At 40.4% G+C, this 20,099-nt stretch overlaps 1 protein-coding gene and 1 pseudogene across 1 annotated transcript; one reads left to right on the forward strand and one right to left on the reverse strand.

The window, feature by feature from the left end:
• Positions 1–4,081: 4,081 nt before the first annotated feature.
• On the reverse strand, positions 4,082–11,675 carry LOC104990775 (antigen WC1.1-like; the record flags this gene model as incomplete). Its single annotated transcript, XM_010843096.1, has 4 exons — positions 11,615–11,675; positions 10,257–10,571; positions 4,493–4,801; positions 4,082–4,399 (listed from the first exon to the last, which is right to left on the reverse strand). Coding segments are annotated over exons 1-4 (1,003 nt in total), but the record flags the coding sequence as incomplete, so codon positions are not given.
• Positions 11,676–13,135: 1,460 nt separating this feature from the next.
• Positions 13,136–16,379, forward strand: LOC104990786 (annotated as a pseudogene).
• Positions 16,380–20,099: the final 3,720 nt, after the last annotated feature.

Genomic DNA, 20,099 nt, shown 5'->3' on the forward strand with positions numbered 1-20,099 from the left:
TACATACTCAGGGGGAAAATGGGGCAGGAGAGGGACAAAGCAGGAGAGAGAGGGAAAGCTAGAGCAAGACAGAGAAAACTAGAGTGAGAGAGAGAGGGAGAGAAAAGAAAGAAAGAAAGAAGGATTAAAGCAAAATACTAACCTAACATTTGGGGAATCCAGATAAAGTTCAAAGAGAATTCACTCCTAGAAAACCTTCACCAAAGTAAATACTAGTAACATCAAACCCATAAAATGCCTAGGAGAAAACCTAGGTAAAGATGTGCAAAACATCGGAGAGAAATTCAAGACCAAACTGAATGAAGGGATATATTTTGCCAATGAATTGGGAGACTCAATGTTGTCAAAATAAACCATTCTCAAATTTATATACAGATTAAAGCTAACCTCAATAAAATTCCCTGATGCTTTTGTGTGTGTGAAACATGACAAGATGATTCAAAATTTATGTTGTTGTTCAGTCACTCAGTCATGTCTGACTCTTTGCAACCCCATGGACTGCAGCACGCCAGGCTTCCCTGTCCATCACCAACTCCCAGAGTTTACCCAAACTCATGTCCATTGAGTCAGTGATGCCATCCAACTATCTCATCTTCTGTTGTCCCCCTCTCCTCCTGCCTTCAATCTTTCCAAGCATCAGGGTCTTTTCTAATGAGTCAGCTCTTCACATCAGGTGGCAAAGTATTGGAGCTTCAGCTCAAAAATGTATACAAAATACAAAAACCAAGAATGACCAAGGCAGTTAGGAAGAACAGCAACAACTGGTGCACTGAGATGACCCAGAGGGATGGTACGGGGAGGGAGGAGGAAGGGGGGTTCAGGATTGGGAACACTTGTATACCTGTGGTGGATTCATGTTGATGTATGGCAAAACCAATACAATCTTGTAAAGTAATTAACTTCCAATTAAAATAAATAAATTTATATTTTAAAAATAAATAAATAAAATCCAACAATCCTAAAAAATAAATAAATAAAGTTACCCAGACTTACTATGTGTGCTTAGTCACTCAGTCATTTCCAATTCTTTGTGACCCAATGAACTACAGCCCGCCAAGCTCCTCTCTCCATGGGGACTCTCCAGGCAAGAATACTGGAGTGGGTTGCCATGCACTTCTCCAGGGGATCTTCCCAACCCAGAGATCAAACCCAGGTCTCCCGCCTTGCAGACGGATTCTTTACCATCTGAGCCACCAGGGAAGGTTCAAGATTTACTATAAAATTACAATAATTAAGAAAATGTGGTACAGGTGGAAGGATAGACAAATGATACAGTGGAACAGAAGAGAAAGTCTAAAAGAAGTGTTCAGACGTGCCTTTGGTTTATCACAAAGGTGGCACTGAAGTAAGGAATAGTCTTTCCAGAAAAAGATTGAGTCAACTGGATGCCAATGTGAAAACATGACACTTGACCCTTATCCTACACAGTTATCAATCCTAGAAGCGCTGTATAATTACATGCAAAAGAAAAGTAATTACACTTCTGTGAGATACTCTCAGAGAATATTTTTGTGATTTTGGAGTAGACAAAGTTCTTTCTAGGAGGATATAAGGAGCTCTATGGACTGGAACAAGAGACTTGTTCAAAGCTGAGACAGGAGTACATCAAGCCTGTATATTGTCACCCTGATTATTTAACTTCTATGCAGAACACGTCATGCGAAATGCCGGGATGGATGAAGCACAAGCTGGAGTCAAGATTGCTGGGAGACATATGAATAACCTCAGATATGCAGATGACACCATCCTTATGGCAGAAAGTGAAGAGGAACTAAAGAGCCTCTTGATGAAGGTGAAAGAGGTGAGTGAAAATGTTGGCTTAAAACTTAACATTCAGAAAAGGAAGATCATGGCATCTGGTCCCATCATTTCATGGCAAATAGATGGGAAAACAATGAAAACAGTGACAGACTTTAGTTTCTTGGACTCCAAAATCACTGCAAATGGTGACTGCAGCCATGAAATTAAAAGATACTTGCTCCTTGGAAGAAAAGCTATGACAAACCTAGATAGCATATTAAACAGCAGAGATGTTACTTTGCCGACAAAGGTCCAACAAAGCTATAGTTTTTCCAGTAGTCATGTATGGATGTGAGAGTTGGACCATAAAGAAAGCTGAGCACTGAAGAATTGATGTTTGTGAACTGTGGTGTTGGAGAAGACTTTTGAGAGTCCCTTGGACTTCAAGGATATTAAACCAGTAAATCCTAAAGGAAATCAGTGCTGAATATTCATTGGAAGGACTGATGCTGAGTTTGAAGCTCTAATACTTTGGCCACATGATGGGAAGAACTGACTCAATGGAAAAGACCCTGATGCGGAAAAATTCTGAAGGCAGGAGGAGAAGTAGATGACAGAGGATGACATGATTGGGTGGTATCACCAATTCAATGGATATGAGCTTGAGCAAGCTGTGGGAGATGATGAAGGACAGGGAAGGTTGATGTGCTGCAGTCCATGGGATTGCAAAGAGTCGGACATGACTGAGTGACTGAACTGAACTGACTGACTGAAGGAGCACTACATGTACAGTAAAAAAGGTGAATGAATTAACTTAAGATGAGTAACTTGGCTCATTAAAGTACACCATACCATTAAGAAAATAAAAATATAAAACAGAATTAAACACAAAAAAACATAATAAATATTTATGCCAAAAGTCATTGTCATGGTAATTTGCACCACTGTATTTGTAATAGTCAAAACCTGGCAACAAACTGAAATCTCTGCCACTGGTTGAATGGATCAACGCATGCTCATGTGATCATTCAAAGGAATACTCTATAGTAATAAAATTGAATACAATGTTGCCATAAACAACATCATGAGTGGGAAATTAGACACGAAATAAAATATTCTATATGGTTATACATAAAGTTCAAAAACTGAAAAAATATTCTATGGCAGTACAAGTCGTAGGTAAGCAGTCTTCCCTGGAGAGGAGGACACAGCTCTTGGGAGGCAATACTGATTCTGTGGTGCTGCGAATGTTCTCTTTGTGGATCTGGGTTGGGGAACATGACCTAGGCATACACTTACTGTTTGTACTTTGTTCTCTATTATTATCCTTAAATAATAATGTTTCATAAAAATATTATTCATCTAAGCATTTCTTTCCCGACATAGCACTTCTTAGCATTTCTTAGCACTTCTTTCCCCCGAAAAAATGAGTGAACAATGAGAAGGTTATGGAGCAGGACCTTACGGAGCCTTCTCAGGACAGACCACCCTCATGTCCTGCACCTGCTTCTGTCTGTAGAAAAGCCTTAGCCAAAGAATAAATTTAATCACAGAAATGAAAAATTTCAGAAACAAACAAAAACAGTCAAATAGGATAAAATAATAATAGTTTAACCCTAACAAAGTCAAGGATTTTTAGTGCCTCCTCATGGGCTATAGCTAACATTCTGAGCCATATCCTTTGAGCTGTTTTGCAGATGCTGAAATCCCAACCAGGAGGTAGAAGTAAATTACATGATGACCAGACTAGTGGGGTGCCATTTCCTTCTCCAGGGGATCTTCCCAACCCAGGGATCAAACCTGAGTCTCTTGCATTGCAAGCAGATTCTTTACCATCTGAGTCAACAGGGAAGCCCATAATCTTCTTCATCTTGCACAATTCTAAGAATTGGCCTCAAGGAAATGGGAACAGACCAACACTAGAACTGATGATTAACTGTATTTCAAAACAATAAAGGTGACACTGATCAGACCTATTTCAAGATGATTGTCGGGGCTAGCTGTACTCTTCTGCAGGTAACCTGTCCCCTACCTCCACCTGTGCACTCCTGAAATTCCCATTTAAAAAGTCTTGTCCCTGATCAGCAAGGGGGAGCTAGTTCTTTGGTACATTAGTCCTCTGTCTCCCCAGAACTGCTGGTTTCCTCAACAAAGCTATCTTTAATTTTATCCCACGCTTGTGTCTCAGTATTGGATTCTTGAGTAATGAGCAGTTGAAACCTGAGTTCAATAATTTCACTACAGAATATCTTCCTTTTTAAGCCTGTTTTCCCTTACTCTCTGCTTTGGGGAAATTTCACTCCATGAGAATCCTAAGTATAGTAGCCCTTCCCTCTCTTACCTGAGCAGATCACAGAGGCTGTGTTGCCATGGGAACAGTCAGGCCCACCCAAGGCAGTCACAGGACAACTCCACAGGAAGGACTCAGCCCCTGAGCAGTGAAATTGGGCTGTTGAGATCTGATCACCTCCTTCCACCAAGTGTGGTCCTCTGCGGGTGGAGATGGCAACTCCACAGCCGAGCTGACGACAGACAACATTGGCATTGGCCAGACTCCAGTGGGAGGCACAGAGCGCTCTCCATCGTCCAGAAATCTTCATCTCCACCTGCCCCTCACATTGAGAGGTGCCGTTTTTCATAAGCTGGACTTCTGTGTACACTGATAGAAAAAGACAGGATTTCAGTAAAATCTGATTTCTTTTTTAGCTTGAACTGAGTGTACACGGAGGTTAAGTCCTGATGTGCATCTCACCTGAACAGACAACCTGAGCAGCTCCACTGTGGAGACACGTGCCTCCTGGACAGGGCACTCTGGGGCAGGACCAGAGCCCAGGCTCCCCCCCATCACACCTGAACTCTTCAGCCCAGACCTGGCCATCGGACTCTCTGAATGGCATGTGTCCCAGGACAGACACAGCCTTGCCACATCCCAGCTCTGCACAGATGACCTGGGCAGTGGGGAGTGTGAAGTTTCCATCAGACACTGGGGTCCAGGCTTCTCCAGAATGCACTTCTACTCGCCCTGAGCAGGGTCCATCCCCTCCAGCCAGACGCACAAATCCTAAGAGAAACAAAGAACAACAAACCCGGTGAGTGTTCATGAACCTGGCTTGACAATTGGAAACAACATTCACAGGCGTGAGATGGTGTGAAAGCTTTTCTTTCCAACAGTGGAATAAGAGGGGATAAGAAAAGATAATTTGACTGTCCTTGTCAAACTGCATTTTCATGAGCAAGTTTCTGAAGAGATATCCAGAAGGATTGAAGGATCAGTTTGGAATGGCTGAATCCCGAGAATATATATTGGTTAGGAATGTTAATTCCTATCTGGGGCATGGAAACTACAGTGCCCAAAGAAACCACACAGTGGTAGACATTCAAACATGTGTGCAGAGCTGAAGTGAGAGTGAAAAAGGTCCATGTGGTTCAAGAGCTTAGAGGCCTAAGAGCCAGAGAAGTTTAGAAGTTTAGAGGACCATCCTGAGATTTCTGGGGCTAAAATTCTGGCCAGTTTTCTCAGAGTCAATATTCAAGTCACTGAGGACAGGGAATTTCACACACGCTGGATCTGAGTGCAGGTATTATAATCTAATTGTGAAAGAAGTTGTCCACAGGTAAGTTTAGAAATGACAAAAGCTCAGAGAGTCATAGGAGAGGGAGGGAATTGTCCTAGCCATCTTTCTTAAAAACCTAGGATTTATCAAGACACCTGGGAGAAAGTGAGGTCTCAGTGGGATTATGCAAGACAATTGAGTTAGTTGATTACTTCATACTAGACATGAGATTCTCAGCAAATGTGAAAGAGTAATGATAATTTAATGTATTCTAACCTTATCTATATGCTAACTGCATATGCCTTTCCTATTTGGATTTCTGAGATAAGAAGCCAGCAAGCTATAAAAAAAGGAGAATTAGAGGAAGAGAGCAGACAGCAACAAAGCCATATATACTTTCAGTTCAGTTTAGCTCAGTTCAGTCCGTCAGTCGTGTCCAACTCTTTGTGACCCCATGAATTGCGCACGCCAGGCCTCCCTGTCCATCACCAACTCCAGGACTTCACCCAAACTCGTGTGCATCGAGTCAGTGATGCCATCCAGCCATCTCATTCTCTGTCGTCCCCTTCTCCTCCTGCCCCCATTCCCTCCCAGAATTAGGGTCTTTTCCAATGAGTCAGCTCTTCGCATGAGGTGGCCAAAGTATTGGAGTTTCAGCCTCAGCATCAGTCCTTCCAATGAACACCCGGGACTGGTCTCCTTTAGAATGGACTGGTTGGATCTCCTTGCAGTCCAAGGGACTCACAAGAGTCTTCTCCAGCACCACAGTTCAAAAGCATCAATTTTTCAGCGCTCAGCTTTCTTCACAAACCAACTCTTACATCCATACATGACCACTGGAAAAACCATAGCCTTGACTAGATGGACTTTTGTTGGCAAAGTAATATCTCTGCTTTTTAATATGCTGTCTAGGTTGGTTACTAGGTTGCTGTCTAGGAAGGTTACTTTCCTTCCAAGGAGTAAGTGTCTTTTAATATATACTTTAGAGATTTCTAAATTGCAAACGCCTCAATAAGAAGGAAACATAAAAACATTTTGGGGAAAAAAGACTTGTTCAACAAGATTTTAACACTTTCTATCCCCTGTGCTCCTCCCATTTGCCACATAACCCTGCTACCCTTTCTGATTTCTCCCAATGCAGAAAAGAAAAAACAAGCTTAAGAGCTGCAAATAGATGGAAAGGAGACTCCAAAAGGAAAGAACTTCTGTAGGGAGTGAGGTGGAGTGAGTGGCAGGTTAAATGGGGAGTGGATGGAGTATGAGAGAGAGAGACCAAAAAAAGACTGATGATAATGATTTCATCCTTCAGAGACCATATTTTGGATAGAGAAAAGGTAATCCAATAGGAAAAAAACCTGCACATCATAAAGAACAACTTTTTAAATAATTTTCCTGGTTTCTGAGTGTGCTCATAATTATTTATGTACATGGTGGAATTTGTTCTGGTGAAGGACTCTGATTGCATACATTTGTGAACTTTGAAGTCCCAAAAAGAATGATGTAATAGAATAAAAATCGACTATAGAGAGCAGGTGGAGAAGGCAATGGCAACCCACTCCAGTGTGCTTGCCTGGACAATCCCAGGGACAGCAGAGCCTGGTGGGCTGCTGTCTATGGGGTCGCACAGAGTCAGAGATGACTGAAGCGTCTTAGCAGCAGCAGCAGCAGCATAGAGAGCAGGAGAGAACAGAAAATGCACTGCAGAAATTAAAGAATTGAAGGATTAGCTTGACCACTCATACAAGAATGAATGATGAGACAGAGGATGATCTGCTTGCCCCTTATTGTTAATCCATTTCCATCTCCCCAGAGAGGCCTAAGTTAGGACCCCTAATCTATTCTGGCTGGGAGTTTGGTCACAGGATACACATCCTAGATAAACCATTTTTAATTAACTGTTTGTTGTTGTTGTTGTTGTTGCTCAGCCACTCAGTCATGTCTGACTCTTTGCTATCCCATGGACTGAAGAATGACAGGCTTCCCTGTCCTTCACTATCTCCCTGACTTTGCTCACACTCATGACCATCGAGTCGGTGATGCCATCTAACTATCTCATCTTCTGTCGTCCCCTTCTCCACCAGCCTCCAATCTTTCCCAGCATCAGGGTCTTTTCCAGTGAATCAGCTCTTCATATCAGGCGGCCAAAGTATTGGAGCTTCAGCTTCAGCATCAGTCCTTTCAGTGAATATTCAGGGTTGATTTCATTTAGGATTGAGTGGTTTGATCTCCTTACAGTGCAAGGGACTCTCAAGAGTCTTGTCCAACACCACAGTTCAAAAGCATTAGTTTTTCAGTGTTCAGCCTTCTTTATGGTCCAACTCTCACATCCATCCGTGACTATTGAAAAAACCATAGCTTTGACTAGATGGACCTTTGTCTCAAAGTAATGTCTCTGTTTTTTAATATACTGTCTAGGTTTGTCAGCTTTTCTTCCAAGGAGAAAGCATCTTTTAATTTCATGATTGCAGTCATTGTCCACAGTGATTTTGGAGCCCAAGAAAATGAAGTCTGACACAGTTTCCATTTTTTCCCCGTCTGTTTGCCATGAAGTGATGGGACAGGATGCCATGATCTTAGTTTTCTGAATGCTGAGTTTCAAGTCAGCTTTTTCACTCTCCTCTTTCACTTTCATCAAGAGGCTCTTTAGTTCCTCTTCATTTTCTACCATTTGAGATGATGTCATTTGCATATCTGAGGTTGTTGATATTATATAAATTCCATGAGATTACAAATTTAGAAAGACAAAGAGAGAAGTATTTCTTGTGTTCTGTATTATATACCCTGATAAAAGTTACATTTTCAAATAGGTGCTGGATAATCAGTAAAGTCTTAGAACATATTAAGATAGAGACTTCTGAGATATCTTACTTCTGTTTTATTTTCTACTTGATTTTAAACTTTACATAGAAGAGTAAGTGTGTGAAAATTCCAAGAAAATTATTAAATAGAAGGCTGAATAAGAAAAGGAGTACATCAAGGCTGTATATTGTCACCCTGCTTATTTAACTTATATGCAGAGTACATCACGAGAAATGCTGGGCTGGAAGAAGCACAAGCTGGACTCAAGATTACTGGGAGAAATATCAGTAACCTCAGATATGCAGATGACACCACCCTTATGGCAGAAAGTGAAGAGGAACTAAAAAGCATCTTGATGAAAGTGAAAGAGGAGAGTGAAAAAGTTGGCTTAAAGCTCAACACTCAGAAAACGAAGATCATGGCATCTGGTCCCATCACTTCATGGGAAATAGATGGGGAAACAGTGGAAACAGTGTCAGACTTTATTTTGGGGGGCTCCAAAATCGCTGTAGATGGTGACTGCAGCCATGAAATTAAAAGATGCTTACTCCTTGGAAGGCAAGTTACGACCAACCTAGATAGCATATTCAAAAGCAGAGACATTACTTTGCCAACAAAGGTCCATCTAGTCAAGGCTATGGTTTTTCCTACGGTCATGTATGGATGTGAGAGAAGGACTATGAAGAAAGCTGAGAGCTGAAGAATTGATGCTTTTGAACTGTGGTGTTGGAGAAGACTCTTGAGAGTCCCTTGGACTGCAAGGAGATCCAACCAGTCCATTCTAAAGGAGATCAGCCCTGGGATTTCTTTGGAAGGAATGAGGCTAAAGCTGAAGCTCCAGTACTTTGGCCACCTCATGCGAAGAGTTGACTCACTGGAAAAGACTCTGATGCTGGGAGGGATTGGGGGCAGGAGGAGAAGGGGACGACAGAGGATGAGATGGGTGGATGGCATCACTGACTCGATAGACATGAGTTTGAGTGAACTCAGGGAGTTGGTGATGGACAGGGAGGCCTGGCGTGCTGCAATTCATGGGGTCACTAAGAGTCTGACACTACTGAAAGACTGAACTGAACTGAACTGATGTGAATGAGTAAAGATATTAAATATAATAAAGATATATCCTTGTCTGGTCTCTTGCTGTGTAGACATCTTGGGTCCTTAAGCACACATAGCATCTTCCACACCACACCTGGACCTTCAGTGCTGCTCAGAGAACCTCAGAGTTGCCTTCCTCAGCTCCCATTGCCATTCCCCTTCCTCCCAACTACTATAAAACCTGTTCCACCTTCTTCAAAAATTACATTTGTCCTCTTGCTCAAATAAGCCCCCAAACACAAGTCTCTTATATCACTGAAATCATCAAATATAAACTACATAATCTATCATAAAACACAGAAATTCATGTTTTATTACCTCCACCTTTGACTTGCCAGTGCATGACTAAGTGTTCCTCCAAAGTTTGCATTTATTCAGATATCTTAAAGGAAAAATTGGGGAGAGAGACTTTTCTAGTAACAATGAAAGAATATATGACTCGGAGCATTTCATTCACAGTTCTCTAGTTCTACCATCAAAGAACTATGAACATTTACAACTAAATTTCCAAAGGAAACTTGAAATCTGCCACAAATCCATAAGAATCTCTGATTTGTTAAATAATATCCCTTTAGGGGTCACCTCTGTATATGTAAATGATATCCTCCTATAGTAAGAGTAACCTCCAGTCCTACTAGCCTAGTGCAAAAAATGTCTCACATTGTTTGTACAGAAACAACTCCACCCAGGAAAGTACATCCTCATTCTTGTCCCTCCTTCTCATAGCCTCCCTGTGCAAAGAGAACGTGTATGTGGCAGTTAGCAAATGTTTCACTCTTACAAAAAGTGAATTATGAAAAAAAATTATAAGGATTTATTTTAATTAGGAGAATGAATAAAGCTATTTTAGCGTCAGGTAAGTCCACTGGAGACAAAAAGAATAGCAGAGACTTATAAGAGCAAAGTATATAACGCTCATCACTCATAGCCACAGCACACTCAGGGAGGATGGGTAGGCGTCTGAGTCCTCTCTAGCCCACCTATCTCCCATTGCCCTGCTGATCAGACACCAGCTTTCTTGGAACTTTCCATTTTCTCAGCCTGTGGACAAAGAACTGACCATACCTGAGCAGATGACTCCTGCATCTTCTTGATGATTGCAGTTGTGTTGCTGCCATCCCCAGGAAGGGCACCTCCACACTTGGGACTCCTCTCCTCTGCAGTTCACTTCATCCAGCCAGATGGGCCCTGATCCCGTCCCGAAGAAGGAAGAGACAGTGGCGTCCAGGGCTTCTCCACAGCCCAGCTGCTTGCACACCACGCGGGCATCTTCCAGGTCCCAGCTGTCATCACAGATGGTGCCCCAGGAGCCCTGGTCAAGGATCTCCACTCTCCCAGAGCAGCGACCACCTCCATCCACCAGGCGGATCTGTCTGCTGTCTGAGCAGAGAGAAATGGGATACCAGGGGTTGGGAAGGGTTTTCTGTCCTCTGGGACCCCCACCTGAGCAGTAGGGGGCGCTCTCCTCTGAGGCTGCCAACCCTGCTGGTTCAGACACAGAGTTGTTGCAATGGGGCAGCAGCTGGGTCTGGTTTTTTATACCAGTGGCAAGAGAATAATGAGGTTGAAAAATAGGAAGAAAATAAAACAGGAAGTAAGTAAGTTGAAAACACTCTAGTGAGTAGTCTGAGACAGAAGGTGGTACAAGGTCCTATCAGAGTTAACATTCTGATCTGTAGAGTTCTGCACAGCATCAGAGAAAGATTTACAGGAAATATTAGTCTCTCTACCCAAAGCAGTTAAATGAGTTCAGAGTCACAGGAATGAGCTGGCAGCTGGATGGATTCCTTTCAAAGCACACACATTTTGATGCCGTTGACCTAAGAGTTAAAGGGGTTGAGTAAAGGGAGTGGAGTCAGGCCTTATCAGATGCCTCAGATAGCAATCATGAATCCTCTACCATTAGAATCCTTCTCCTTGGTACAGTCATTCAGAGCTGAAAAACAAATGGATTCTGTGATATCTTGGTTTACCCCAGAATATTTCATTTGTGGTTCTAAGCTTCAGACTTCAGATCTGGATACTTACTTTCAAAGAATGTGATCTCTTTGAGTTGACTGAACAACTTTGCATGAGAAATGATGTCAGGGAACACTGACACTGGCAAGATGCCATTGGAAATCATAGAGTGTTGCTTCTTCTCCCAAAAAATATAATCCCTCCTTGGACTTTGTGTCAAGAATCTCTGTTATTCAAATTTTGGAGTTATGTGGTCTTTAGGGGGAAACAGTGTGTATGTTTGCTTAGTCACTTCAGTCATGTTCAACTCTTTAAGACCCTATGAACTGTAGCCCACCAGGCTCTTCTGCCCATGGAATTCTCCAGGCAAGAATACTGGAGTGGGTTGCCATGCAGTCCTCCAGGGGATCTTCCTGACCCAGTGATCTAACCAGTGTCTCCTGCATTGCAGGTGGATTCTTTACAGCTGAGCCACTGGCAAAGTTCTTCTAGTTCTATCACTGAGCAGAAATAGGTCACATTCATGCAAGCCCTTGAACAAATAATATTAACAAGCTCACTGTATTATTCTCTCCATTTATACATAAAAGTGATGTAAAGAAGGGTTAAAGAATGTCTATCAATGTTGCACTTTAAGTAAATGATGAAGTAGAGAATTAAACCTAAATTGTTCCACTTCCATGGAGAATGGAGGAATTCACAGCAGGCCAATGTGTTTTGCTGGGTCTTGCTGGATACAACTTAAAAAGCTGAAAAATGTTTTTTAAGAAAGAGTAAATGTTACTTTCCCAACAAAGGTCCATCTAGTCAAGGCTTTGGTTTTTCCAGTAGTCGTGTATGGATGTGAGAGAAGGACTATGAAGAAAGCTGAGCACCGAAGAATTGATGCTTTTGAACTGTGGTGTTGGAGAAGACTCTTGAGAGTCCCTTGGACTGCAAGGAGATCCAACCAGTCCATTCTAAAGGAGATCAGCCCTGGGATTTCTTTGGAAGGAATGACGCTAAAGCTGAAACTCCAGTACTTTGGCCACCTCATGCGAAGAGTTGACTCATTGGAAAAGACTCTGATGCTGGGAGGGATTGGGGGCAGGAGGAGAAGGGGACAACAGAGGATGAGATGGCTGGATGGCATCACCGACTCGATGGACGTGAGTTTGAGTGAACTCCGGGAGTTGGTGATGGACAGGAAGGCCTGGCGTGCTGCAATTCATGGGGCCACAAAGAGTCAGACACTACTGAGCGACTGAACTGAACTGAACTGAAATGTATTCAACATTTGTTGATACAACATGGACTAAATATGCTAAAATTCTAAAGAGTGGAGGTTATTTCAATGTTAGCCAAGGATCTATAACTTCTTTTTCTCTGGGAATTTGCTGATTCATTGCATAATTTAATGATTCTGAATCTGGTCTTGGGCAAGCAGAGGACTATTGTTGTGACAGGAAACCAGCATAATTTGGGAGTTACCTAGTGCTGGAGTGACAAAATTAGAGTCTTGAGAGCCTCTCTCACACAACACATTTTCTCCTCAAATATCTGCCCAGTATATAAGCTGTGAAGGACAGTAGGCTAAAGAACTATATAAAAAGACTTGGAAAGCAGAGTCTTTCTCATTCTCTTGGGTACTGAGCTGCCAAAGAATCCAGGCTCTGAACTGAAATGTCTGAAATCCCCTGTCACAGGGACAGAAAAATCACAGGTGGACTGGGTACTACCAAAACTGCAACCCACACTTATTACAGCTCAGTTTTAGGTTATATTTAGATGTTTGAGTGATGTACACCCCTTCCCCCATCTGCCTAGCAAAACAAAGGGTAGATCCTTTCAGGTATTAGAAAATGTATCAGGAGTATCTTACTTTTTCATATATAATTTATAGCATTCAATAAAAAATGACATGACATTTGACAAGTTAGGATAACACGACAAATGACCAAAGTGAAAAAAAGAGATAAGAGAATTCAGAGACACACATGATAGAAATGCATAAGGATTTTAACTACAATCAGCGTATTTAGGGAAAAAGAGAGAAGGGGAGAATATACAGGTACAAAGATGAAAAAATTAACAAATAATCATAAACAAATAAAAATAGCAATGGAACCATTGTTGACCTAAAATAAAATATCTAGGATTAAAAGTGAATGGATAAGTCAAACAAATTTTAGATAGAACTTAGAATACAGTGATTTAGAGGAGTCATAAAGATGAGAGATGAGAAGGAAAAGAAAGAGTAGGAGAGGGAGAAGAGATACAGAGATAGAGAGACAGAACTACAGAAGTCATATTTGAAGGTATAATGATAGAGAATTTTTTAAGAATATAAATGGAAGAGTTTTCATAAACTTCCTAGTAAAGCTGCTGAAAATTAAAAGGAAAAAGGAAAATCTGAAATAATAACAGATTTATTTAATACTAAAGGAAGGGGAAAAAAAGGGAGAGAAAAAGGGACATAAAGCATGTGGATCAATTAAAAGCAAATGGCAGATACCAATACATCAATATCAGTAATTGCATTTACAGTGAATGGATTAAGATAAAACAAAACTGATGCAAATGTTACTTGCAAAATGATAACCTTATATTATGAAAACAAAGGCTGAAAGTACAATGATGGAAAAAATGTACTAACTATAAGAAAACTGGAGTAGCTTTATCAATGTCCCAGAAAGTAGACTTTAGGAAAAGATACACTAATTGACAGTAGTGCTGAGAGGGCATCAGAGGGCAGACAGACTGAAACCACAATCACAGAAAACTAGCCAACCTGATCATATGGACCACAGCCTTGTCTAACTCAATGAAACTAAGCCAGGCTGTATAGGGCCAACCAAGATGGACAGGTCATGGTGGAGAGTTCTGACAAAATGTGGTCCACTGGAGAAGGGAATGGCAAACCACTGAAGTATTCTTGCCTTGAAAAACCCCATGAACAGTATGAAAAGGCAAAAAGATAGGACACTGAAAGATGAACTCCCCAGGTCAGTAGGTGCCCAATATGTTACTGGAGATCAGTGGAGAAATAACTCCAAAAAGAATGAAGGTAGGGAGCCAAGGCAAAAACAATACCCAGTTGTGGATGTGACTGGTGATAGAAGCAAGGTCCAATGGTGTAAAGAGCAATATTGCATAGGAACCTGGAATCTTAGGTCCATGAATGAAGGGAAATTGGAAGTGGTCAAACAGGAGATGGCAACAGTGAACGTCAACATTCTAGGAATCGGTGAACTAAAATGGACTGGAATAGGTGAATTTAACTCATATGACCATTATATCTACTACTGTGGGCAGGAATCACTTAGAAGAAATGGAGTAACCATCAAAGTCAACAAAAGAGTTTGAAATGCAGTACTTGGATGCAATCTCAATAACAACAGAATGATCTCTCTGTTCATTTCCAAGGCAAACCATTCAATATCACAGTAATCCAAGTCTATGCCCCAACCAGTAATGCTGAAGAAGCTGAAGTTGAATGGTTCTATGAACACCTACATGACTTTTTAGAACTAACACCCAAAAAAGATATCCTTTTCATTATAGGGTACTGGAATGCAAAAGTAGGAAGTCAAGAAACACCTGGAGTGACAGGCAAATTTGACCTCGGAGTACAGAATGAAGCAGGGCAAAGGCTAAGAGAATTTTGCTAAGAAAACACACTGATCATAGCAAACACCCTCTTCCAACAACACAAGAGAAGACTCTACACATGGACATCACCAGATGGCTGGCACTGAAATCAGATACATTACATTCTTCGCAGCCAAAGATGGAGAAGCTCTGTACAGGCAGCAAAAACAAGACCAGGAGCTGACTGTGGCTCAGACCATGAACTCCTTATTGCCAAGTTCAGACTTAAATTGAAGAAAGTGGGGAAAAACACTGGACCATTCAGGTATGACCTAAATCAAATCCCTTATGACTATACAGTGGAAGTGAGAAGTAGATTTAAGGGACTAGATCTGATAGACAGAGTGCCTGATAAACTATGGACAGAGGTTCGTGACACTGTACAGGAGACAGAAATCAAGACCATCCCCAAGAAAAAGAAATACAAAAAAGCAAAATGGCTGTCTGAGGAGGCCTTACAAATAGCTGTGAAAAGAAGGAAAGCAAAAAGCAAAGGAGAAAAGGAAAGATATACCCATGTGAATGCAGAGTTCCAAAAAATAGCAAGGAGAGATAAGAAATCCTTCCTTGGTGATCAGTGCAAAGAAATAGAGGAAAACAAAAGAATGGGAAAGACTAGAAATCTCTTCAAGAAAATTAGAGATACCAAGGGAACATTTCATGCAAAGATGAATAAAAGACAGAAAGGGTATGGACCTAACAGAAGCAGAAGATATTAAGAAGAGGTGGCAAGAATACACAGAAGAACTGTACAAAAAAGATCTTCACGACCCAGATAATCACGATGGTGTGATCACTGACCTAGAGCCAGACATCCTGGAATGTGAAGTCAAGTGGGCCTTAGGAAGCATCACTACTAACAAAGCTAGTGGCGGTGATGGAATTCCAGTTGACCTATTTCAAATCCTGATGATGCTGTGAAGGTGCTGCACTCAATATGCCAGCAAATTTGGAAAACTCAGCAGTGGCCACAGGACTGGAAAAGGGCAGTTTTCATTCCAATCCCAAAGAAAGGCAATGCCAAAGAATGTTCAAACTACCATACAATTGCACTCATCTCACACGCTAGTAAAGTAATGCTCAAAATTCTCCAAGCCAGGCTTCAGCAATACGTGAACTGTGAACTTCCTGATGTTCAAGCTGGTTTTAGAAAAGGCAGAGGGGGAGTTGCTGCAGGTCCTGAAGCGCGGGCTGCAGCAGGTCAGCGGCCACGGTGGCCTCCGCGGCTATCTACAAGTCTTGTTCAGGGCAAATGATGTGAGGGTTGGCACATTAGTGGGAGAAGACAAATATGGAAATAAATACTATGAAGACAACAAGCAGTTTTTTGGCCGACACAGATGGGTTATATATACTACTGAAATGAATGGCAAAAACACATTCTGGGATGTGGATGGAAGCATGGTGCCCCCTGAATGGCATCGTTGACTTCACTGTATGACTGATGATCCTCCAACAGTAAAACCACCTACTGCTCGTAAATTCATTTGGACAAACCATAAATTCAATCTGAGTGGCACTCCACAACAGTACGTACCTTATTCCACCACTAGAAAGAAGATTCAGGAGTGGGTCCCACCTTTGACACCTTACAAGTAAAGACAACGAAAAGCAATTTACGTATAAAATATGGGGCTTTTCCTATAATTGTACTGCTTACTGTTAACTTGATTAAAGTTATTTGATTTAAAAAAAAAAAGAAAGAAAAGGCAGAGGAACCAGAGATCAAATTGCCAACATCTGTTGGATCATTGAAAAAGCAAGAGAGTTCCAGGAAAACATCTATTTCTGCTTTATTGACTATGCCAAAGCCTTTGACTGTGGATCACAATAAACTGTGGAAAATTCTGAAAGAGATGGGAATACTAGACCACCTTGCCTGCCTCTTAAGAAACCTGTATGCATGTCATAAAGCAACAGTTAGAACTGGACATGGAACAACAGACTAGTTCCAAATAGGAAACAGAGTACCTCAAGGCTGTATATTGTCATCCTGCTTATTTAACTTAAATACAGAATACCACATGAGAAATGCTGGGCTGGATGAAGCACAAGCTGGAATCAAGATTGCTGGGAGACATATCAATAACCTCAGATATGCAGATGACACCACCCTTATGGCAGAAAGTGAAGAACTAACGAGCCTCTTGATGAAAGTGAAAGAGGAGAGTGAAAAAGTTGGCTTAAAGCTCAACATTCAGGAAACAAGATCATGGCATCTGGTCCCATCACTTCATGGCAAATAGATATGGAAACAGTGGAAACAGTAGCTGACTTTATTTTGGGGGCTCCAAAATCACTGCAGATGGTGATTGCAGCCATGAAATTAAAAGACGCTTGCTCCTTGGAAGGAAAGTTATAACCAACCTAGACAGCATACTAAAAAGTGGAGACATAACTTTGCCAACAAAAGGTCCATCTAGTCAGAAGCTATGGTTTTTCTAGTAGTCATGTGTGGATGTGAGAGTTGGACTGTAAAGAAAGCTGAGCAACGGAGAATTGATGCTTTTGAACTGTGGTGTTGGAGAAGACTCTTGAGAGTCCCTTGGACTGCAAGGACATCCAACCAGTCCATCCTAAAGGAGATCAGTCCTGAGTGCTCACTGGAAGGACTGATGTTGAAGCTGAAACTCCAATATTTTGGCCACCTGATGTGAAGAGGTGACTCATTTCAAAAGACCCCGATGCTGAGAAAGATTGGGGGCAGAAGAAGGGGATGACAGAGGGTGAGATTGCTGGATGGCATCACTGACTCAATGGACATGAGTTTGGGTAAACTCTGGGAGTTGGTGGTGGACAGGGCAGCCTGGGGTGCTACAGTCCATCGGGTCGCAAAGAGTTGGACAAAACTTAGCTGCTGAACTGAACTGAACAGAACACTAATTGAATTAAAGAGAGAATTTTCATGATTATAATGAGATGCACCCTTAATAAAGATATAAACATCAAAATTCAAGAAAGGTAACAGAACATAGCTTTGAAATATACTTGACAGAATGAAAAGAAGAAATAGGCAAAATCACAATCAAAATGGGGGATTTTTACTGCATCTTTTTCAATAGCATACAGACCAGACATACAAAAAAACAAAGAATATAGTAGATGTACAACAAAATAATCAGCACATTTAACAAAGTAACACATAGAGCAATGACCCAACAATGCAAGAGTTCACATTATTGTAAATGCACTAGGAACAATTATCAAAAATGACCACATAATAGGACAAAATATTTCACTCTTTGAATTCATACAGAGTATTTACTCTGACCACAGTGGAATAAAATTAAGAATTAAAAAGAAAATATTGTTAGCCATCCCTATTTTGTGAAATTCAGCGGCACCCTTCCAAAAAACACCTGAGTCTGGGAATAAATTTAAAATTTACCAAATATTGTGAAATAATGATAATAAAAATACAATAATAATGATAACAAACACAAAATAATTATATTATCATAAATTCTTCTAATGAAACTCAAGTAGTGCCTAAGGAATATTTATAGCCTAGATTTAGAGAAGAGGAAAGACTGAAAGTAAAAAAAATGTAAGCTTCAATTAAGAAACTAGGAGATGAGAAAGCCTAAAGAATAGAGAATGTTGGAGTTAATTAAAAAAGGAACAATAATGAACAGAAAAGAAGGTAAGCATAAGATGGAAAACATAGGAAAAAACCCTTTAAACATGGCTCATTGAAAATTGATGAACACTGATCAATACCAATGAAGAGCAGAGAGTAAATGAAGTTAACAAAACCAAGAATGAAAAGGGACATCACTACAAATCATACAGATTTTTTGGTCATAGTTTTTGTGTTGTTGTTTGTTTGTTTTTGGCTGTGCTGTGGCTCATGGGATCTTAGTTCCCAGGTCAGGGATTGAACCTGGACCCGTGACAGTGAAAGTCCAGAGATTTAACCCTCGGATTGCATAGCTTTATTAATAAAATTTATACATTTCATGTGGATAAATACACAGAAAGTGTCAATTTCTCCACAGCCTTGCAAACACTTAGGTGTCTTTAAAAAAAAAAAAAATAACAGTCATTCTGACATGTGTGAGATGATATCTTTCTGGTTTTGATTTACATTTCCCTGATGATTGACAATGTCAAGCATTTTTCATATACCCACTGGCCATTTGTATGTCTTCTTTAGAGACATGTCTATTCAAGCCCTTGGCCTATTTTTTAATTGAGTTATTAGGTTTTAGATTATTTTTTTCTTGAGTTCCAGGAGTTCCTTATTTGTTTGGAAATTAACACCTTATATAATTTGTGCTAGCTTGCTTTTTCACTCTGTTGATGTTTCCTTTGGCTTGAAGATTTTTAGTTTGATATATTCCCACTTGTCTATTTTTGCTTTGTTGCCTGTATTTTTGACATCATATCCATGAAATCATGAAGCAATGTGTTTTTATTTTGTGATGAAGCTATCACATATCTAAAATATAATTCTTATCTGGTGATGATATTATACAATCACACATAGTAAAATAAATTCAGATAAATAAATGAATTCAAAATTAGGTTTTGAATATTCTTTAGTGGAACTGTAAAATTATTTGCAGAAAATAAAACTTGATTCAATATTATTTTGAGATTAAGAATGGCATATGAAACATTTCATTAAGGGCAGAAGTCAAAAGTAAACCATTATAGATTTGATAACATAACCCCCCCATTCATATATATAACCTTAAACATATATGCAAAAAATGGGGGAAATATTTACAAAAATATTTAAGAAAGAGTAAGTGATGTTTGTTTATAAGACTATAAAGAAAGCTGAGCAGCTAAGAATTGATGCTTTTGAACTGTGGTGTTGGAGAAGACTCTTGAGAGTCCCTTGAACTGCAAGGAGATCCAACCAGTCCATCTTAAAGGAGATCAGTCCTGAGTGTTCATTGGAAGGACTGATGTTGAAGCTGACACAACTGAGCAACTGAACTGAAGTGATGTTTGTTTATAGAGAGTTCCTATAAATAAATAAAAATTTTAAAACATTCTAGAGAAAAAAAATATTGTCATAAAAGATATCTTAACTGTAATAATGAGGTGGATGAAACTGGAGCCTATTATACAGAGTGAACTAAGCCAGAAAGAAAAACACCAATACAGTATATTAATGCATATATATGGAATTTAGAAAGATGGTAACGATAACCCTGTGTGCGAGACAGCAAAAGAGACAGATGTATAGAACAGTCTTTTGGACTCTGTGGGAGAGGGCGAGGGTGGGATGATTTGGGAGAATGGCATTGAAACATATATAATATCTATATGAAATGAGTCGCCAGTCCAGGTTCGATGCATGATACT

The sequence above is a fragment of the Bison bison genome, unplaced genomic scaffold (assembly GCF_000754665.1).
Source record: "Bison bison bison isolate TAMUID 2011002044 unplaced genomic scaffold, Bison_UMD1.0 scf7180017847410, whole genome shotgun sequence".
Lineage (NCBI taxonomy): Eukaryota > Metazoa > Chordata > Mammalia > Artiodactyla > Bovidae > Bison > Bison bison.